This window comes from Pyrenophora tritici-repentis, chromosome 9 (genome assembly GCF_003171515.1).
Source record: "Pyrenophora tritici-repentis strain M4 chromosome 9, whole genome shotgun sequence".
NCBI classification, from domain to species: domain Eukaryota; kingdom Fungi; phylum Ascomycota; class Dothideomycetes; order Pleosporales; family Pleosporaceae; genus Pyrenophora; species Pyrenophora tritici-repentis.
The window spans coordinates 1,396,050-1,416,881 of record NC_089398.1 but is presented as its reverse complement, the minus strand read 5'-3'; the positions used below and the strand labels follow the sequence as shown (position 1 = coordinate 1,416,881).

Genomic DNA, 20,832 nt, shown 5'->3' with positions numbered 1-20,832 from the left:
TGCAGAAAGTGGTAGGGCTGCACGTTGTACTACCATACGTACTGTAGTGTTAGCGGAGACAGGGCGGAAATCTCCGCGTCCAACCCTAGTCCACCAACTTTTGAGAATCATCGAATCATTCAATTTCCCGCTCCGCAGCTTGACGTTATCCACGACACGTTCCCCTCTTCCGGGACGCTCATCTTTCTCAATGTCCAAGTCACCAAAGGATTCTACGCGGTTTACGGCCACTGGAGTATGGGCGCACACAAGACCCGGCGGGCGGGCAACGACGCTACAATTCGCAGATCCCGCACCGCCAAATGAAACGCCACAGCAAAAGGTCAAGCGGTTACGAGAGGCGGCGAATAGGGCGAAGATGGCGCAGGTCACAAGGTGGGATTACATGTACTTGTACGGCAGAATGGCAGCGGATGCGGCGCACAGATTCACCGTCTATGGATTGATCTTTGCAACAGGTATGTGGAGACATGAGGGGTCAATGGCTGCAATTATTGACTGCTCAAACAGGCTGCGTTGGTGTTCTCGCCGTCTTTTCAATAGGTGACATGATTGTCTACAACCGGCGGAAACGAGCCATATACTTTGCCGAAGAGGAGCGGACACAAGCCAAGATCCTCGAAGCTGCCCGCAACGCCGTCGCATCCGGAACCGCATCGCCGGCGCAGGCCGCTCTTGTTACAGGTATCGCAGAGGAGCAGGAAGCGCTGGAGAAGAAGAAGGCGGAGCGAAAGGCGCCGTCCAAGTTGTTGTGGTGGATGCACGGCGATTGGAAGGAGGACCAAGCCATTGCAGAGCAAAGAAGGCTGGCTGTAGAAGAAATCAAGCGGCAAGAGGCTCTAGGAAACTCCAAACTCGGCATTACTGCCGCCGTGCAGGAGGCGAGGGGTAACGACGCCTCGTTCACATCAGCAGCGACATCATCAACACGGGCAGTAGGAGGGCCACTAGACAATACTGCGGAAAAGGCGGTGCACAAAGTCGAGGAGAAGAGCAAGGGGTGGTTTGGATGGATGTCGGGAGCGTCTAAGAAGGAGTAGAAGACGGCAGACCATACAAGAGGGAGATTGAGATGATCTCCATGTACTATACGCTTTGAGCTTGTACATTGCTGTCACACTATGCGTATGCATCTTGGAACTATTACACGTATGTAAGAGTCTTGATCTACAGGATAACTATTCTTGTGTCTATATTGCATAACCATATTTCCAATGTCTTTGTATTCAGTCAATGGCCAATTCGTCTTCAGTTGCCCTGGCCAGCTACGGGTATATAGGTCCGTCGTTCCCGACCACGCTACTTGCAGTGAGTATTGTATCTAGCAGTCAAGCTTTCAGACGTACCTCTCTCCAGCCCTCGACCCAAGGCCGCACGCCCGCCCAGGTCAACAGTCCCACAGTCGCGCCGATGAAGACAAAGACAACGGCCTGATCCTTGGCCGAATCTCTCTGGAAGCACGTTGTCAAGACGTTCTCCTCCTTCTCTCCGGTACAGAAACTATATCCGAGGCAGAATTGGCGATTGCAGTCGTTGCACGTCTTCCTTGAGGCGCGGGGCTTGAGTTCGGCGGCGGCCGGCTTCTTAGGGGGAGTGGGCGCATCCAGCGCTACAATGGTACTGTTGCCGAAACAGGTGCATTTGCAAAAGGAAGTTCTTGCTACATGGCACGTCAGTCGTGTGGAAGTTGGGCAATTGGGACGCGTGCTTACAGGCAGCGAGAGAGACGGAGAGAGAGGAGAGGAAGGTCAGGAGCAAGAAGAGGAGGGTTGGCCGTCTGCGCATGGTGAAGTCGATGGCCAAGAAGGGATCGTCTTGGGCAAATTGCCTATTACACACAGTTGTCCCAGAGTGGACTATGGTATTTGTCCTGATGAAATGCGCGATCCAATCGTAGGCGTGATGAAAGTCGGGTCGAGTGGACCTCTTACCTCCGCCCGCATCCAGGCTAAGTTAGACGACGGCAGCTGGGTTCACGGTCCAGCTTGTCACGCTAGCATTTTCCTTTCCCCTCCTCCCGAGACACATGCACATCTGGGCTCCACGCTTGGAAAGCAGCGGTGAAGCTTCAAACTAGTGCGGCTCTGTTCGACCCCTGAAACTATTCGCGCATAACGCAAACTTCATCGTTCGTGTCGCACGCGCGCGAGTTTGCGACCCAATGCCAGCTGCACAAGCGCCTAACTCTGAAGAAGCAATGCCAGCTGCACAAGCGCCTAACTCTGAAGAAGCGCAACCCGACACCAAGTCTGTCCGCCTGCACATAACACCTTTTCGCCCGGACCTTCTCAACGTCTACATCGCGCCTTCTGTTCTGCCCTCGGCGCAGAACATCTCCTACCATACCGTCGCCACATTCCCCGAAAGAGGTTTCGGCTACGTAGAGCTGCCAGAGGCGGAAGCGCAGAAGATTAAGAAGAAGCTCAACGGCACGACACTGAGGGGCACAAAGGTGCGCATAGAGATGGCGAAACCAGAGAAGCGCAAAGCGCGCGCTGAGGCCGACGCTGCAAAGGAACAGGAAGAGGCCGAGAGACCGTCGAAACGTGCCAAGAAGGACAAGAAGGAGAAAAAGGAAAAGAAGCGCAAGGAACAAGGCGTACTGGAAGGTGTCGAGCTGCCAGATGACAGGAAGGTCAAGCGTGGCTGGACCGAGCCTGCGGCCAAGCACAAGAAGGAGAGGAAAGAAAAGAAAGACAAGAAGGAAAAGAGCGACAAAGATGCCAAGAAGGAGCGCAAACACTCAAAGTACACCAGGGAGCCCGAGCTGCTTTTCAAGGCCAAATTGACGCCCGTTGCTGCTACCGAGGTTGCACACAAGGACAAGAAGAAGGACAAGAAAGAGAAGAAGGAAAAGAACAAGTCGGCAGCGCGAGAGGTGGTTGTTCACGAATTCGAGAAGAACACCAAGACCCCCAGCTTTCTCAAGGAACCCCAGGTTGCAGTGTCCAAGAAGCCGGCAGTCGACTATGTCGATGGCCAGGGATGGGTGGATGAGGACGGTGTCGTCGTAGAGCCCGAGACAGGAAAGGCAAAGGCGAGGAGAGCTTTGGAGATGGTAGATGAGCTGACCGAAGCTCAAAAGGCCTGGATCGACGGGACTGGACGTCCTGCGGCTTCTACTTCAACTTCGACGCCGAAAGCTACAAAAGACGAGAAAAAGAAGAAGAAGAAGGCCACACCACCGCCCTCGTCATCTGAATCTGAGGATGACGAATCGTCGGTGGTCTCATCCTCTTCCGAAGATGAAGACTCTTCCGACTCTGAATCCGACGAGTCAGAAGCTGAGTCCAGATCTGCTTCACCATCTCCCGTCTCATCGACCAAAGCAAAAAAGACGCCAAACACTCCCAAACCCACAAAGCCGGCTGAGAAGGAAGTTCACCCTCTGGAAGCTCTATTCAAGCGCGCAAAGCCCGCTGAGGGTGAAACGTCGACTCCAAAGAAGCTCACCCCAATCAACACATCCTTTAGCTTTTTCGACAACGAAGAACCCCTAGAACCCAACGGCGAACCCATCGAAGATGCTCCCATCACACCCTTCACCCAACGAGACATTGAATGGCGTGGCCTCCGCAGTGCCGCGCCTACCCCCGACACCGCCGCCATCGGCCGCCGCTTCTCCTTTGACTGGCGAACAAACAGCCAAGAAATCGACGACGAAGACATAGGCGACCTAGACCCAGACGCAGAGCAAAGGCTCACTCTGAACACGCGCGCAAATGCCGCTAGCAAGAAGCTCCCCGGTGTCGTGGAAGAAGACGAAGAAGAGGCTACGGGTGCTACTGCTGGTGCTGAAGAAGAAAAGCCAGAAAGCGAGTTCAAGAAATGGTTCTGGGAGAATAGGGGTGATTTGAATCGCGCGTGGAAGAAGAGGAGACGTGATGCGCTTAAAGCTAAACGGCATACTGAGAATAGGAAGATGACTGGTGGTGGGAGGAGGGTTGTTCAGTAGAAAGGGACTGATGGCTAGTGCTGTACAGACAACGATTTGTGATATGAAAACATGGCGGGGTTTCTCATGAATTGGGTGGACAAACTAGGTATGTGTATACGTCAGTTAACGGTCTGATATCGAAGTGATTGTTACGGCTGAAAAAGGTGAAAAGGCTACATTATAACATCATCGTCGCATTGTGAAGTGAATAAAGGATTAGATAAAAAGGTTTACGAATGGCGCTAGCAGTATCAACAACAAGTTCAAACGCTGTAAATGGAAATCGCTTTTTGCAACGCCGTCCCCGCTTCCCCAAGACAAAATAGAATGGAACCCCAATACATGCCAGCACAAGTACGGCTGGCTACACATCAAGACCTTTAAACAACACTCTCCTCCCCCTCTCCCATTGTATCTCTTCTACGCTCTTTCTCCCACTCTTCCTACATGCCTCTTCTCCTCGTGTCAGCACCTGTTTTCCCTCTTTTCCTTCCTCACACATCCCTCCTTCTCTCCCCCTTTCCTCCAAACCCCCCGCACTCGATGGCGGCAGCGTCAAAGCAGTCGAAGCCGTTGAATAAACAGACGATGAACGCGAGGGAGAAGGCATAGCACACATGGACCCGGATATCATTCCTCTTTCTGTAGCGAGGATTATGTCGGTGGGTATGTGGAGGAGGTGTGGTCTTTGTTGATGTTCTGGTGATGATGGGGTTGGTGGGGATGGTGATGGGGTTGGCAAGAGTGCTGTTGATGATGCGGATGTTGGATATGGTGTTTGGGGGAGAGCAGGGGTTGTGGTGTTTAGTGGGTGCGGTGGAGTAGATGGATCTGGTGGAGGGTGTTAGTTTAGGTAGTTGTAAGGGGTTGTGAGATGGAGGAATGTGGGGAACGTACCCTGTGTGTAGAATGGTTGGGTATCACTATCTTTTCGTTTTCTGTCTTTGGCGGTGCTGCTGGTGCTGCTGCGGCGACGACTGCGGGAGCGGAGCTTGGTAAACCACATTTTTTATTCGGTGTGGCTGTCTGTCTTTTTGTCTTGTTGGTTTGCCTCAAGCGGACGAGATGGTAGTACTCTTTGTTTGGTCTGATCCGATCAGATAAACGTGTCGAGCCAAACACGATATTTGAATATAAACAGTAGTATCTCCACTCGCGTTGGTAAGAATAGCGATTCAGGTAGTAAGCACAGAACGTCAACCTCCCAAACCCAGCAACTCAAATATATACCCCTCCCCCTCCCCAACCCCATCTTTCACGAAACCAAGAAATGACGACGACCTTTCAAGAACCTGGCCATCCGTTCCATCCGCTGCATTCCATCGATTTCCCAACCTTCGGGTCCAGCAATAAGCAAACAAGACGGCACGGCACAGCACAGCCACACCACCGTCATCATCAACCCACCTCACCTTATGACGTACCACCTACGCGTCGCCACAATCACATCGCGTCTCTGTCTTCCTACATCACGATACCTAAAAACATGAGGTATTTTACTCCAACTTGCGGAACTATACTTCCAGCCTACATCAGTCTAGTCCAGTCTAATCTAGTCCAAAGAAGAAGGCGCTGGAAACATCAAGCCCAACCATGCATCTATCCATCCGCTCTACATACTCTCAAACACCCAGCAAACAAACCTACCCCGATCCAACGCAAAAGATCGCCAACTAAACTCTGATCTTTCCATCCGTTCAAGGGAGACCCCAGCTTTTGCATGTGAAGATCAACAAGCAAGCAAGCAGACAGGCATAGCCGCAGAGATACGTACCTACCCACCTACAGGCTTAGCTCCAGAATGATCTACAGCCCTGATCTACAGTACATAACAAGTCTTGTTTTTGGTCCCACTGGTCCAAAAAGAAATGAGAAACGGAAAATCCCACGCACCTGGGTGACATAAGATACTGGACAGTGTAGGTAAGCACCTAACAACTAGACATTTCTGGCGATTACAGTGGCTTTTTTACACTGGTATTTCCAGTATTTCATGACACCTGGGTGGTCCAAAAAGAAATGGGAAACGAGAAATCCCACGCGGAAGGGAGCAGGGTCCGAACGAAGTGTAGGGGATCATGGGAAGTTGGCCGAAGTGCAAGTTTAAACTTTGTTTTTGTGTGTGTGTGTGTGTGTGTGTCTGTGAACTTTGATTATAGAAACTTGTTTAGCTTTGATCTTGACGATGATGATGATGATGATGGAAGAGTGAGACGGAAAGGGCCCTCATCCGACGTCTTACATCGGATAGAGAGATCCGGTTCCGACGGCCTCCGCAACCTAAGCACCACCACCGCCGCTTATGACGCCATCGGCGAAACCACAATACCGCCTTTCTATCTACTACCTTGCTAGAAACTTGGACAGAGTAGAAATGGAAAGAAACAATCTCGACCTTTTCCTTGTTCTTCTTCTGAAGTTGATCGAATGTAATGCCGAAGCTCCTTGTCGCTGTAGAACACATCTACATGCCCTTCACCCTATCCACTGCCTTCTTGGGAGACTGCAGACGCGTCAGCAGGTACGTCTACGTTAGTAGAAGCATTGCCAACCACGCTGCTCTGAGATTGTGGCGCTCCCCGGCGTCCCCGCTGGCCCTCGCTTTCGTTGTTACCCCGGATCATGCGCTCCAATTGTCTGATGCGCTGCTTCAGTGCCTCGTTCTCCTTCTTGACCTCCTCCAGCTCGGCCTTGTGCTGTGCAACTTCCTCGTATCGCGGAGTGCTCAGCACGCTCGAGCTGCGGTGATTGGCAGCATCGCCCATTGCTGGCTGCGAGGAGATGGAGTAGCGATGTGGGACAGGCATGCCGCTTCGGGAGACGCTCGAGGAGCTACGGTGGCGGCGCGAGGACGTGGGATGCATAGGTCCGGTGGCGGCTTCGGCGTGGGCTATGGACGAGTCGGCGGCACTCGACATGGACGTTGTGGAGGCTACAGAGGCAGAGTGCGCGCGTAGAGCAGAGAGCTCACGCGTTAGGCGGTTGACTACTGCTTCTTGCTCCTTCTCGAGCTCCAGGTGCATTTCTGCAGCCGTCATGGGACGTGGGTGTCTCATGGGCACGCCTGTCGAGTCGGCGCTCGTCTGCACATATCCGCCGCTCGCACCTGGACTGAGAGGCGGGAACGCGTGTCCACTACCCCCCGGTGAGGCTAGAGGTAGAGGGGGAGGACTCATGGGATATATCTGCGAGGTTCGTCTAGAGACAGATGTCGACGTCTGGCGGGAGAGCGACCCCGAGGCCGGCTGCGTGTTCGATGGGTTGCTCGTAGGGGTAGGCCGGGGCGATGCAGGCACTGAGTTCAGATCGGGTGCCATTGTGGTAGTGAGACCGCTTTGAGTGTGGCGCGTGATGTATGGCCTGATCAAGGGCGTGAATTGCTCCGGAGAGGTGCTTCTACCCCGCTGTACCAGTAACAGGACGATCAGTCAGCAATGTGCAAGGACAAGACGCACAAATAGTTGTATAACTGTTATTGTGTCGGTGAACAGGCTGGCGATCTTGATGGATGGCTGGGCGTTGTGATCGAACGACGTGGAAGATGCAAAGACGCGTCCGGGGCAAGCACGTATATGCTTGCCTGCCCCTCTCGGTCGCTCGTGCGCGCCGCTGATGCACTTTTCTTTACCCGGCACTGCCTTGGGAGCACCCTGGGTGTCATAAAATACTTGACATACTAGTAGTGTCTGTAGTCGCCAAACACGCCTATTAGGGCTTACCCACGATGCTAATAGGCGTGTTTGGCGACTACAGACACTACTAGTACGTCAAGTATTTCATGACACCTAGGTGCTGGCACTTGCTTGGAAGTTTGTTTGGGTACCCAGGTGGTGTTGGTCGACTAGAATGCGTGTTCCAGGTGCGATGCAGTCCACTCAGAGCGCTAGCTGCTATCAATTCGTCAACAGCCTTGAAGTCAGTCAAACATGCAACATCGTCGCCATGTATCGTCAAACATGCAACGTCGTCGCCATGCCTCGTTAACACCACAGTGCTCGAGTTTCACAAAACATGTTTTTTTGAAATCATTACACTTTCTTTGGTATTCTCGTGCCCAATGCTCGCCTGCTAGCTAGGTAGTCCTTCCCTTCCTTCGGCCCGATACCCGCACACGGTGGGCAGATCCGTCAACGGATACCCTACGATCCTTGACTGTATCCGCCTTTCCACTGCCCGTACGCGCCCCTGATGTCGCAGAAATTGCTTTTCGAATGCACGCCATAGGTCCTCCTAACTCCAAGCCGCAATGCTATATTGTATAGGTCCCGAATGCAAAATGTTGGTCAAATAAACCCCCGTGGTGCCCTAATACGTCCTGGCCAAGTTGCGGAGGTACCAGTCCACAAGTCTCCGGCCTACCTTTGCCTCTGAAACATGGATGAGGTCCTGAGCTTCGTTAGCAAACTATCATTTCATATTTACATGGGTGAACACTTACACCCTCCATGGCGTAGTCGAGATCGCTAGCCTGGATGATATCACCATCCAACAGACCACCCTCGGTCCACCTTATTTGCCTACTCCTCTGCTTGTTGACGAGCAACCAGCACCTCAGCTTCTCGGGCTCAACTTCGAGGAAACCAGCGAGCTTCTTGAGGTCCATGGTGGTGTAGAGCTTGAGGTAACTCTTGACGGTAGGCGACATCATGTTGTTCTTGACCTCGTCCATGAAGATGCGGAGGTGGTGCTCAACAGGGTCGATGTTGACCTCTGGGTTGTCAAAGTCGGGAGGGGTTGGGCTGATGAACTTGGGGCAAGCGGTACGGAAGAGCTCCTCGAACAGGGGAAGGGAGTCGGGACCACCGCGCTGCAGTCTGTTAAACTGCTCGCCGTACTTCTCCCTTAGAGCGGTGTGGATGGTGTCGTCGAGCCTGGTGGGCTGGAAAGCCACGCAGATGGCGACAAGTGCGTACATCTGGTCATTCTTCTTGGTGATGGAGTCGTACTGGGCGTTCTTCTGGAAGTTCTTTGTCCGCGAGACGTAGACGAGGATGTGGCTGAACATGCGGATGGCATCCGAGTACCGTCGCATCATCATGTAGGAGAATCCGACGTAGTAGTAGGTGGTGAAGTGAGCCGCCATGACACGCGCGAACATGGCCTTCTTGTTGAGCTCGATGTCGTCGAGCGTCTTGAGCGCCAGACTAAAGTCTCCGAGCAGACAGTGGACCCGGAGCAGACCGATGATGGAGAAGTATCCCAGCATCTTGTACAGCGGCCGGTTGCCGTACTCTCCTGCATACAGGCTCGCGTCCTCGCCCCGCTTCATGGCCGCCAGCTGCTCGCTGATCTGTGACCGCTGAATGAGCGAATACAAAACGTTGAGCACACTGTAGCAGCCCCATGTGTTTGGGTTGTCGCGCAGAAGCGCAATCTCCTCCTCATTATCGCTCTTCTGGGCCACTCGCTGGCGGTAGCTACAGAAGCTGTTGAACTGGTAGATGAACTCGTCGATGACATCCCAGGCCCAGTAGTACTGTCCGTAGTGTTAGCCCTGGCCGCTGTCTAGTACGCCACAGTGCTTACGTTTGGCACTTCCAAATCGACAGGGCCCTCGGAGTTGAGGATGTAGTGGAAGAGATTGCAGTAGCTGTCGTAACTCGCAAACTTGGTCTCTAGCGTCGCTTGGAATTCGAGGGGGGTCGCGGCGGCCTGCAGCTGGGCGTGAATATCCTGGTTGCTGTTGATTGACGGCATCCGGTCAAGATCCTCCATGCCGTCATATTGCACCTGCTCCCGGTAGTCGTTCGCCATTGCCTCCTCCTCAACGTCCGAATCATCCCCGGGGGCGCGCCGGGCGGCGTCACCGTTCTGGTACTGCGGCGGAACTCGCTCGCGCAGACTCATGTTGAATTATGGATGGGCCGACGGCACGGGTGCTTGTACGGTGCGAAAGGGGTCGATGTCGGGCGTGTCGTGGTGTTGGACCTGCTCCCCGCTTTGTCACGCGAAATTTGGCGTTCTGTGCGCTTGCCTAGTCCAAGTCGCTATCGATAGCAGCCAGCGCAGGAGCGACCGACCGGGATCGGGAGGGGCGCTACCTCTGCTCCACTAATCCATAGCGGCCTTGGTTCCTCCTTTGAAACATTCTGATTCACTGACATCAACCGAGCTTTTGCATTGCCGTGGCATGAGATCACATAGGCGAGCCCATAGCGCTCCATGGCGAGAGGTCCGTAGTCTCGCCCTAGTGCGCAAGCTGACATGGTGTTTCCCTTGGGAACGCTTGGGGCGCAATCGGTGGTACCACGCATTTGCCGTGAGGCTGCCTGACTACAAAAGCTGCCTGCCTTGCTCTTCCAAGTGGCTTCTGGAAGCCACCAAAGCCGCTGTCAAAACTCTACTGTCCTTACAGCAAGTCAATTTGTCCTATCAAATCTCTCTTCCTCGTATACACAATCCACTGTCTATCTCGGACCCACAAAATGACTTACACCATTGTCCTGTTCATCACGCGCAACCACGCCCTCTCGTCAGAAGAGTTCAGGGACTACTACGAACACAGACACATCCCATTGGCATATTCTCTCCTCACCCAGTGCTGGCCCATCTCATTCACACGCCGCTACCTTGCGCGGATATCCCGGAAAGGATTCGGCGGCCCGGCAAACCCTGATCGGCCGCCTCTGATGCTCAGAGGCACTATGAACGAACTAGACTGCGACTGCATTGCCGAAATGTCTTTCAACAGCGAGGCCCACTTTCAACACTTCTACAAGAGCGCTTACGCCAAAGAGAACGCCGCTCTTCTGGCCCGGGACGAGGAAAAGTTTCTGGAGGCGGATATGACAAAGATTATTGTCGTCGGCGAGACCTGGAGCACGGATGAGCACGGCGTCTCCACCAGCGAGATTGGTTACGTGCAAAAGGGCGAAAGATCGGATAGTGAAGCAAGTGGTAGCGGCCACAGCTGATCAAGGAGGCCACCGACGTTGTATTTTCGATTCTACCTTTGCGCTTCTCGTCATTGCTAGATGGCGTAGTTCGAACGGGTGTGGCGCTGGGCGCTTTGAGGAACCTTGTTTGGCCCGACACAAATCGACTTTATCTTCATGAAATTCTTAACTTGGGCTTTATTTCGATTCGACGCTTGGAGAACTTACGGTAGACTTGCTCGGTACTAGAACCATAGAGTTCCTTTCTACACATTGAAATACCACTTACATTCAATTCTTACTCTTCTCCGCCTCTCCCCTCGCATGCCGATAATCGTAGTGCCAATCATCCCTCGCCAAATCCGCTCTGACCTGATAGTTTGCTTCAGCATCCTCCAGCACCTGCATGTCAATGTCGACAACACTCATGCCCTCGGCGGCTCCCCCCAACTTTGCCAACGCACCCACAAACGGTACTGTGACCTGACTCAAGCCCGCATAGCCCTCCCCAGCCGGCCCCCCCGCATTTGCAAAAACAACAGCACACGTGTTCTCAAACGCCCTGGCCGTCAACATTGAATCCAAGAACAGCGCCTCAGCCGCGGGGTTCTGCTTCAAACCCGCCTCATTGCAGTCTCTGAGTGTCCAGAACGTGGGTATAATGATGATCTTTGCACCCTGCGCAATGAGTTCGCGGAACGCTTCCGGAAAAGCCAAATCCCAGCATATTAACAAGCCCACCTTGCCAATCGGCGTGTCGAAGACGTCGTGGATATCGCGGCCCGAACCAGTCAAGTGCTCACGCTCAGGGCCCCAAAGATTCTTTTTGACGTACTTGCCGGCGATGTTGCCCTCGTGATCGATAAAGTAACAGACGTTGAGGAGTTTGTCCTCGGCCTTTTCGTTCTCTCGGTGTAGCTCGACAATTGTGCCGGGGACAATGCAGATCCGGCACTCTTTGGCTAAAGCTTGGTATCTTTCAAGATACCCCGCGCTCTTCTCCACGGCATCGAGGAAGGCTGCATCATTCGGCCTCCAGCTCGTGAGATGATATTCTGGTAGGACAGCGAGTTCTGCCCCTTGGGTTGCTGCAGAACGGATAAAGGCCGTGGCTTTGTTGAAGTTGCGCTCTGGTTGCAGAGGCTGACAGGGTAAGTATGCAGGAAAGTAGAAGCCCCCGCTGGGTGACGTTATAGGAAGGGTAAGGGTACCTCTGGATACAGCTGAACGACTGCTGCCTTGACTGTTCTGGCCATCTTTTATGCGTGTTGAGTATTTTGACTAGGAGACTTTGGGTGATGTTGAATGATGGAGTGATAATCGTTAGAAGCATGGTTGGGTAGCCTGCACCACTGCATCTCATGCAGGGCTCATCCTCGCTAAATTAGACAAGCTTTTGATCAACAGAGCTTCTTGCACATGCTGATGGCAGGTATCTGCAACTACTTTGCGCGGAACCCTTGTAGACATGAGTGAATCGCCTGCATAATAGTAAAATGTTCATGTTTCAGAGTATGCTACGGAAGCCGAGGGGTATCTATGTAGGAAATAAGCGTACTCAAGGTAACGTCTTGTAACATGAAGCTTGTATCAACTCTTCGGACCTGTATAACACAGGTTCCCCAAATCCCATATCAGTGCTAGGAGAATAAAAGGCTGTGTTCTGGGTCTTGGAGGAATCCGTCTCTCCACCATTATCATTATTCGGGCGGCCATGAGTGCCTATCTCATGCCTTTAAGGATAGCACTCGACCAGCAGTGGTGGTAAAATCAGGAATGTTCCATGGGAGAAACCTCAACTGAGCATACTGCACTACGTTGGCGACCTTATCGAGTACAGCGAGCCGCATCGGGTCAGGCGTCCTCATGCGAGTCGCTTATGCTACCACGCTGTCAGCCCAGTGGTAACCATCGACTTTTACACCGTTGGTCATGTACGATTCCTCGTCCGACTGAGAATCATCATCCGATCCGGTGTCCAAAAGAGCATACTGGTTGACCACAGGCATAGGCTTCACCGGCGCACGTGACACCGGATTCTGAGTCTTCGTGGGCCTGGGCAGCGCTTCTGCGCATTCATCCGGATAGTACTCAATACGGGTGCCCTTGTAGGTAGTACGCGACATCATGCAAGTCCTCGCAAATAGAGCGTTGTGGACGGAATTGGTCGATATATATGCATCGCCTTTCTGGAAATAGATGTCCACAACAACCAGGTTGTGGATGTGGTCAAGATGATCTCGGATCTGATCTGCAGTGACCTTTCCTGCAATACATCGCACAACCAAGTTTCGTGTAGCTCCGTTAGCGATCTTGTTGGACACATGCGGTGGAACGTGGAATTGTCTATCGTTCCAGCGAAACTCGAGCTGACATGGTTAGCTGTGCACACTACATATGGGAATGCGTGACTCACCCGTTTCATGTGGAGATAGATGTCGTTGCGTTTGGCATAAGCGAGAAACTCTGCAGCTCCTTCCCCAAACGAAATGGTAGCTGAGCGATCGTTGCGGAGGAATATGTCTAGGAGTCTTCCACCGCGAACGATACTTGCCAAGTCCTTGTGGGTAGTGCGCTCGGACAGATTAGTGATTAATACAGTTCGCTGGTCGTGAAGTGGGATACGCTGAGCGTGTTCTTGGTATTTTTCGTCATCGTCATCGTCATCGTCATCGTCATCTGCTGGACTATCCGGGCCAGCCATGAAAGACTCGTGCTCGCCATAACTGGCGACTCGCGGAACTGATTGTGGGCATGCCTTGGACTGTAGACCGTAGCTGACAGCAGTGTTGTCCGAGCCTTGCATATAACGAGTGGATGCATTGCCTACTCCAGTACCGGCTCCTGATCTGGCAGTTATGTGCTCCGAGTCGTAATCGTAGATTGACGGCGCTTCGCTCGTAGCTCCATTCTCGCCTTGAAGCAGCGTCTCCAAGGTCTCGGCGCTCAGGCCACCGCGAAACAAGGCGCTCTTCAGCAAGTCTGTCCACAATGAGGGGTCAGTTCGGTCATGAATGGACCCTTGATGGGATAGAGGGAGCGTGTTGGGTTTACACAATGTACGTACGGTATTCTCGCACTGCTTGAATCTATGAATGAGGACCGGTCAGCTACAATCAAATGGAAACTATGAGGGGTTCGGGGGGAAGGTAAAAGCAGACAAAAACGCATCTTCTCAAGGCCACCACGTACCATGAACTCATGCTCTGCTTTACTGATGGTGACGTTGTTGGAAAGATCAGTGCCATAATTGACATGCTGATTAGAAGTATGCTGGCGATGGAAGTCAGCTTCGCCATGCAGACCAGGTGCACAGCTGGTATCCTGGATTCTACTGACAAATTCGGCTCTGTGAGTCCAATCAGCAAACAGTATGGCGCATTGCCCAGTTCAAGTTGTTTCGGTACTTACCTTCGTAGGAGAGCTTCGAAATAGGATTTGCCTATGGTTACAGTCGCCATGGCGTATAGGAAGAAGAGCAGAAGCCCGGGACCGAAGGGGTTTGAGAGAAGTGCTTTAGGATTAGAGTTTTGTGAATTGGGGATGATTGATAGTCTATCAGTGACGGGGTCTGGCCCAAGCGTCGGTCTAGCGCTCCACAGGACTGGGAAGGCGCGATGATATTCCCCTTGAGCGACGCGACCCCGGATTCTTTATGCAGGTGCATGTCATCTACTATGCAGCAGCAGCGACGACATCTGGCGCCGTTTTGACCTATATCCTAAAATAATGCTCCATGTGAATTCACATACCCATGCCGAAAAAAATGTGCCATGTATAGCGGAGCACTGTGCCACCTTGTGAGTGCTGCCTGTTGGTTGCTGGATGCAGTGCAACATGGGCGTGGTGAAGCGGCCTCCACGGCGCATTAGCGCCCGCCGCCTATCAAATTTCTGGGCCTGCGAGCCTCTTCGCAGCTCATGGCATCTAACACGCCTCAACACGAGCTGGCCAAGCACATTGCTGCCGGCAGCAGTAGCGGGAGTCCTGGGTCGCTATTTTCGCACATTACCGATAATCCCTTCTTTACCGCCGTATGATTCACCTTGGGGCCCACGCCTGTTGCTGGAGGTGTGCTCACTGATGCCATAGGGCTTCGGTCTCGCAGCGCTTGGGGTTGCGGCGCGTACTGGCCAAAAGGGACTCCAACATGGCGCCGCATTCGTGCGCCGCCGCATGCTTGTTGATCTCGAAATAACTCGCCATGACGACGCTTACCCGTGGGTCCTCCAATGGATGACGAACTACCATAGGGCACAACAAGCTGGGACCCGTCCGCTCGTACAGAACGGCGTACTTTCGAAAGTCCTGAATCGCATCGACCCGCGCATGCACCACCTTCAAGTCCAGACATTTACGCCGCAAGATGGGCCTTCGCACACCGCCCACTTCTCTTTTGTACCAGGACCGGGCAAGCACTTTTTGCGCTACAAGAACGCCTTTATCCTCGTCGATAGACAGCGAGAGCGGAACAGTCTAAACGTCAAGGATGGTGTGCCGTTCGAGACGATCAACCTTACCACGCTATACTCTCATCGCGATGTCTTCGAAGACATCTTCGCCGAGGCGCACCAAATATATCAGCAGTCACAGGAGGGTAAGACGGTCATATACAACTCCATGGGCACCATGTGGCAGCCCTTTGGAGATGCGAAGCGGAAACGGCCCTTGGACTCTGTCGTCCTTGAGCGTGGTGTCAAGGAGAGAATCGTAGAAGACATGGAGGCTTTCATTGCGTCGCGCAAGTGGTATCTCGACCGCGGAATACCGTACAGGAGAGGTTATCTGCTGTATGGGCCTCCTGGCACAGGAAAGAGCTCTTTCATCCAGGCTGTTGCAGGTCATCTTGACTTCAACATTGCCATATTGAACGTCAGCGAGCGAGGCCTCACAGACGATAGATTGAACCACCTGCTAACTAAAGTCCCACGTCGGACAGTAGTGCTGCTTGAAGACGTCGACGTTGCCTTTATGAACAGGAAGACGCCTGGCCCAGATGGCTTTGCCAGCGCTTCCGTCACCTTTTCAGGACTGCTGAATGCGCTTGACGGCGTTGCCAGTGCTGAGGAGCGCATCATTTTTCTGACAACAAATCACGTCGAGAGGCTCGACGAAGCCCTCATCCGACCTGGGCGTGTGGACATGACGGTCCGCCTCGGCGAAGCGACCGAGTATCAGATCGAGCAGCTCTGGGACCGATTCTATGCCGAGTTTGATGCGCGCGGAGAGGCAAAACAGAGGTTCATGATAAAAGTCAGGCAGCTTGGGCTGATTGAATCGGTGAGCACTGCAGCACTGCAGGGACTGTTTCTCTACAACAAGGACGATCCAGAGGGCGCCATCAATATGGTAGAGGGTCTCACCGCTGGTCACAAAGCAGAGAGCCATGTGGGTATACCGGGGCACGTGGATGTAAACGAGGTGACGTCAGGTTGAATGTGCCGGCTAGGGATCCTGTCCAGAATACGTATTGAAATTCAACCATATGCGCGTTTGCAGTGCATGGGCTCGATTGCAGCTGTCACTGCTTTGCGATAATTCCAGGGTTTGGGACATGCAGGTGGGATGATATGCAGGCGGCTCGCGCGGCCGTGTGTATTCTGCGGCGGACCCCACATGGTTACCGGATCTAACCGCTTCCCTTAAGGCATCCATCCCTCCATTGGGCAACCCAAGTATTTTTTCCTCCTTCCTGACCCAACTGACCTAATTTTGGTGTTTGTTCCGCAGCGCCATCTAATCAGATGCCCGCAAGGGATACCGACTAACACACCGTATCCTATGACATAACTCTTGAAATTTATCTGATCATCTGATACCCATCGTTGCGCGAGTTGTACGAAGCTGGTTTGGCGCGTCAAACGGGAACGCCTGTACACGCGAGTCCGTGTACGCCAGCCCATACAAATGGCTGCTAGGACCGGGGACGAGTCGTCTTCGTTGCTTGCTTCCTCGTTTGTCCATCGTTCCAGAGACACGCAGCACGATCGTCGCGCCATCCCTGCAGGCAGCTACGAGTTACATGTCCTGTCTGAAAAGGCCAGGAACTTAGCCACACCCGAAACGAATTCTGATGACGACCCTGATTCATCCGCTGCTCGCTCCGAGACCTCTCCACAATCCATCAAGAAGACAATGTCAAGAGTACCTCTCTTGGTGAGGTCGAGCCCGGCCCAGGGCACAGGTGAGCTAGTCTCTGCGCCACTCTCGTCACAAGCCCCCTGAGACATTGCGCATGTGCACAAGAGCGACGGTGCACATGGCGCACCAAATTTGACCCACAGCACGTGCTAACCTCTGCCTCAGGGTCTTATGGCGTCCTACCTATTCTTTCTTCGAGCCCAGAGGACTCGGATACCAATAACTTGGAAAACGTTTCGCGCAAAAAAAGAGGGAAAAGCAGACTCACCAATAGTGAGCCCTCGCTGCTCTCGGCCCCCGACCACGACGAATCGTTGCCTAGTGTAGCCAATCTTCCCAGTACCAACAAGACTCGTCGTAGAACAGGTGACGCCGACCGTAGCAGCACGACGCTCGGTGTAGCCTCTGGTGGACAGGAAGAATGCCGCTTCGAGGCAAGATTCGCCGCAAGTGGCCTTGACCCTTCTACCGCTGGTGCGCCACTGTTTGACAGTTCAACCTCTTCGAGCAGCACGCTAGACGATAATGAAGCCTCTGAAGACGAAGGCCTACAAGATATGAAGACTAACCCCGCCGATAACTCGCCCTATGCCCAAGTCAGAGCATCGGTAGCTGCTACCGACGACTTTTCCCTTTCTATTGATACCCCACGCATGTGGTTCCTGTCCATCCTATTCTCTATTGCTGGTTCTTCAACCAACCTGTTCTTTTCCCTACGATACCCTAGCGTCAGCCTTACTCCTATCATTGCACTCTTACTCGTCCACCCTCTCGGTCTGCTTTGGGACCAACTTTTAAAACGACACGATGATCCCGAAGAAACTTTCATCGATGGATCTGTCCAAAGAACCCCCTCACAAACAAAAGTCACCTGGAATCGACGGGTACGACTCTGGCTCGCACAAGGCCGTTGGAACATGAAGGAACATTGTTGTGTCTATGTCAGCAGCAATGTATCCTTCGGCTTTGCATTTGCCACAGATGTATGCGTCCTGCAGGCTTCCGGATGCTCAACGCTAATATTACGTAGGTCATCGTTGAACAGGTCAAATTCTATCGCCAGGATCTTGGCATAATGTACCAAATATTACTTATCCTCTCCACACAAATCCTCGGCTATTCTCTTGCTGGCGTTACGAGAAGCTATCTGGTACGACCCAGCGGAATGATATGGCCAAGTACCCTGGTATCGACCGCAATGTTTACTGCGTTACACAAAGAAGAAAACAAGCCGGCTGATGGGTGGACAATCGCCCCGCGCAAGTTCTTTTCGCGCATCTTCCTCGGCTCGGTTGCGTTTTACTTCCTACCAGGTCTACTATTCCCTGCATTGAGCTATTTCAATGTCCTCACTTGGTTTGCACCCAAGAGTGTTGTCGTTGCCAATCTTGTATGTCTATGCTGAGAGAAACTGAAAACATCTCCGTTAACACTTTGCAGTTTGGAATTTCATCCGGCCTTGGATTGTTTCCGGTGACTTTCGATTGGGCGCAGATTGCTTACATAGGATCCCCCTTGATTACGCCTTTTTGGGCCGCAATGAATATTCTCGGCGGTCTTGTAGGCGTCATGTGGATCGCGGCGCCGATTATGTGTAAGTGTCTTACAGTAATGCAACGCTACAAATACTAACGAGGTGCAGACTACAAGAACGTACTCTACTCTTCGTATATGCCCATTCTCTCATCTGCCGTTTGGGATAACCGCGGAAAGCCGTACGATGTCAGCAAGATCCTGACTGATAACTTCTTATTTGACGAAGAAGCGTACAAGCGCTACAGTCGAGTCTACCTTCCGATCACATACGTCTTAAGTTACGCACTCCAGTTCGCCGGTCTTACTGCCCTGCTCTCGCATACTGGATTGTGGTACGGCAAGGACATTTGGAGACAGTGGCGCAGCTCATGGGCTGAGATCCGGAAGGAAGCGGCAACAGACTATCAGCCATTAATGAACAACTCGGAGACCAATGGTCGCACCACATCCCCAGCCATGCTTCGGCACAGGCCTAGCACAACCTCCGACCGGGACGTTGAGAATCTGCTATCCGCAGAAGATGTACACAACCGGCTCATGCGGCGATACAATGACGTACCGATTACCTGGTACATTTTGACTGGTATCAGTATGACAGCCGTTGGCATGTTCGTTGTCGAGTACTACCCTGTTCATCTACCGTGGTACGGACTTTTACTCGCACTTGGCATAGGTGCAGTCCTGTTCATCCCCATTGGCATCGTAATGGCTATTACGAACCAACAGAGTAGCATCTATCTCATCTGTCAACTGCTTTGCGGCGTCTTATTCCCCGGCCGACCCGTCGCAAACATGGTCTTTACGACCTTTGGCTACATCTCGGCTACCCAAGGTCTAAAGTTTGCCTCGGACCTCAAGCTAGGTCACTACATGAAGATACCGCCAAGAATCCTCTTCAAACTCCAGTTATCCGTAACCATCATATCCAGTCTAACGCAGATTGGTGTGCTCAATTGGATGCTAAATAACATCCCCGGTATCTGTACACCAGATGCTATCAACGGTTTCAACTGCCCCATCGCCCGCGTCCACTTCAACGGCAGTATCCTCTGGGGTGTCGTCGGGCCCGGAAAGTTCTTCGGCCCAGGCGCACTCTACCAACACCTTATCTGGGCCTTCCCCGTCGGAGCCATCGCACCAGTCATCATCTACCTTCTCGCACGCGGAAATCGCAAGTCAATACTCAGCAAAGTGAACCTCGCAGTCGTGTTCGGCAGCTTGAGTTGGATCCCGCCAGCGACCGGTCTCAATTTCTCCGTCTGGGCCATAGTATGCTATATATTCAACTACGAGATCAAGAACCGCAGAAACGCTTGGTGGAAGAAGTACAACATGATGCTCAGCGCAGCATTAGACTCCGGGCTGGCTTTCGGAGTGGTTGTCATATTCTTCGGCATTGTGTATCCCGGCTGGATGAGCGGGTTCAAGTGGTGGGGTACTGAGGTGTACAAGCAGGTAAGTCACATTTCTTACACGCTATCTTGAGTCTTTGCTAACGTTACATCCTAGGGCTGCGATTGGCAAGCCTGCCCTTACAAAGAACTGCCCAAAGGCGAGACCTTCGGGCCTAGAAAATGGTGATTACTCGCGACGGACTTTGTTAGAGTTATTGGATGTAGTAGACGTGTTGTATGTCGGCGTTTCTTGGAGTAGGTGGGATAGATGAAGACTTTGGTCTGGATAGACCGACCAAGTTGTTTGTTGACAGACATCTTTACATGCGCGGCTTACTCTTATCAACATCATTAGACTTTCTTGAATGATATCATTGAATTATCCTTACATGTTCATTCATTCCGCTTGCGTACCGCCTTATCACTTTATCGTCGCTATTTACTGCAAAAAGTTATCCAAGTTCAAACTTCGATTTTCTCGCCTGCCTACCTACCCACTCACCTAGTCTCACTCACGTCTTCTTTCTCTCTATTCCTCGCATGTCCCTAGTAACAAAAACAGACAAAAAAACCACAGAAATAATGGACCCACCGCGGATCGAGCGCGGGTCTCTCGCAATTCTGCTTTGGGGGGCAGGGGGGGAACAGAATGCGAGTGTTCTACCATTGAACCATGGGCCCTTGGTTTGTATGATTTGATAGAAGTAAGTGCGTTTGTTGCGGATGTATACTTGGGGTTCTTGCGGGGTTGAGTGACAGTTGTGAGTGTCAATGTGGAAGTGAATGCGAAAGGATGATGAAGACTACATGAGGCTAGGGTATGAGAACAACAAATTCAGCATATTGGTTTGTGGTATGTCTCATTTTTATCATGTGGCATACTGAAGATCGAGAGGCATTTCTTTTTGGTCTTCAGCGTGACTACATGGCCATGCAGATTGCTGGCTAT

The 20,832-nt window shown here is 52.4% G+C and overlaps 10 protein-coding genes across 10 annotated transcripts; 5 read left to right on the top strand and 5 right to left on the bottom strand.

Moving 5' to 3' along the window:
- Window positions 1-190: 190 nt before the first annotated feature.
- PtrM4_149150 (uncharacterized protein) lies at window positions 191-1,040 on the top strand (the record flags this gene model as incomplete). Its single annotated transcript, XM_001938617.1, has 2 exons — window positions 191-458; window positions 511-1,040. The coding sequence occupies 2 exons, from the start codon at window positions 191-193 to the stop codon at window positions 1,038-1,040; spliced, it is 798 nt and encodes a 265-aa protein (XP_001938652.1).
- A 1,121-nt stretch (window positions 1,041-2,161) lies between these two features.
- Window positions 2,162-3,955, top strand: PtrM4_149140 (uncharacterized protein; the record flags this gene model as incomplete). Its single annotated transcript, XM_066109977.1, has 3 exons — window positions 2,162-2,642; window positions 2,721-3,058; window positions 3,209-3,955. The coding sequence occupies 3 exons, from the start codon at window positions 2,162-2,164 to the stop codon at window positions 3,953-3,955; spliced, it is 1,566 nt and encodes a 521-aa protein (XP_065959960.1).
- A 2,462-nt stretch (window positions 3,956-6,417) lies between these two features.
- PtrM4_149130 (APC-basic domain containing protein) lies at window positions 6,418-7,254 on the bottom strand (the record flags this gene model as incomplete). Its single annotated transcript, XM_001938620.1, has 1 exon — window positions 6,418-7,254. One exon carries the CDS (start codon window positions 7,252-7,254, stop codon window positions 6,418-6,420), a length of 837 nt encoding a protein of 278 aa, XP_001938655.1.
- A 988-nt stretch (window positions 7,255-8,242) lies between these two features.
- Window positions 8,243-9,784, bottom strand: PtrM4_149120 (eukaryotic translation initiation factor 3; the record flags this gene model as incomplete). The annotated part of the gene is made up of 3 exons (XM_001938621.2): window positions 8,243-8,323; window positions 8,376-9,413; window positions 9,464-9,784. The coding sequence occupies 3 exons, from the start codon at window positions 9,782-9,784 to the stop codon at window positions 8,243-8,245; spliced, it is 1,440 nt and encodes a 479-aa protein (XP_001938656.1).
- Window positions 9,785-10,362: 578 nt separating this feature from the next.
- On the top strand, window positions 10,363-10,851 carry PtrM4_149110 (EthD domain containing protein; the record flags this gene model as incomplete). Its single annotated transcript, XM_001938622.2, has 1 exon — window positions 10,363-10,851. The coding sequence occupies one exon, from the start codon at window positions 10,363-10,365 to the stop codon at window positions 10,849-10,851; it is 489 nt and encodes a 162-aa protein (XP_001938657.1).
- Window positions 10,852-11,103: 252 nt separating this feature from the next.
- Window positions 11,104-12,068, bottom strand: PtrM4_149100 (putative carbon-nitrogen family protein; the record flags this gene model as incomplete). The annotated part of the gene is made up of 2 exons (XM_001938623.1): window positions 11,104-11,955; window positions 12,024-12,068. 2 exons carry the CDS (start codon window positions 12,066-12,068, stop codon window positions 11,104-11,106), a joined length of 897 nt encoding a protein of 298 aa, XP_001938658.1.
- A 621-nt stretch (window positions 12,069-12,689) lies between these two features.
- Window positions 12,690-13,237, bottom strand: PtrM4_149090 (uncharacterized protein; the record flags this gene model as incomplete). Its single annotated transcript, XM_066109976.1, has 2 exons — window positions 12,690-13,181; window positions 13,229-13,237. The coding sequence occupies 2 exons, from the start codon at window positions 13,235-13,237 to the stop codon at window positions 12,690-12,692; spliced, it is 501 nt and encodes a 166-aa protein (XP_065959959.1).
- Window positions 13,238-13,862: 625 nt separating this feature from the next.
- Window positions 13,863-14,273, bottom strand: PtrM4_149080 (uncharacterized protein; the record flags this gene model as incomplete). Its single annotated transcript, XM_066109975.1, has 3 exons — window positions 13,863-13,901; window positions 14,005-14,161; window positions 14,224-14,273. The coding sequence occupies 3 exons, from the start codon at window positions 14,271-14,273 to the stop codon at window positions 13,863-13,865; spliced, it is 246 nt and encodes an 81-aa protein (XP_065959958.1).
- Window positions 14,274-14,732: 459 nt separating this feature from the next.
- PtrM4_149070 (HflB, ATP-dependent Zn protease) lies at window positions 14,733-16,248 on the top strand (the record flags this gene model as incomplete). Its single annotated transcript, XM_001938625.1, has 2 exons — window positions 14,733-14,846; window positions 14,905-16,248. 2 exons carry the CDS (start codon window positions 14,733-14,735, stop codon window positions 16,246-16,248), a joined length of 1,458 nt encoding a protein of 485 aa, XP_001938660.1.
- Window positions 16,249-16,719: 471 nt separating this feature from the next.
- PtrM4_149060 (OPT domain containing protein) lies at window positions 16,720-20,070 on the top strand (the record flags this gene model as incomplete). Its single annotated transcript, XM_066109974.1, has 6 exons — window positions 16,720-16,996; window positions 17,119-17,936; window positions 17,984-18,343; window positions 18,394-18,547; window positions 18,596-19,944; window positions 19,999-20,070. 6 exons carry the CDS (start codon window positions 16,720-16,722, stop codon window positions 20,068-20,070), a joined length of 3,030 nt encoding a protein of 1,009 aa, XP_065959957.1.
- Between the last annotated feature and the right edge of the window lie 762 nt (window positions 20,071-20,832).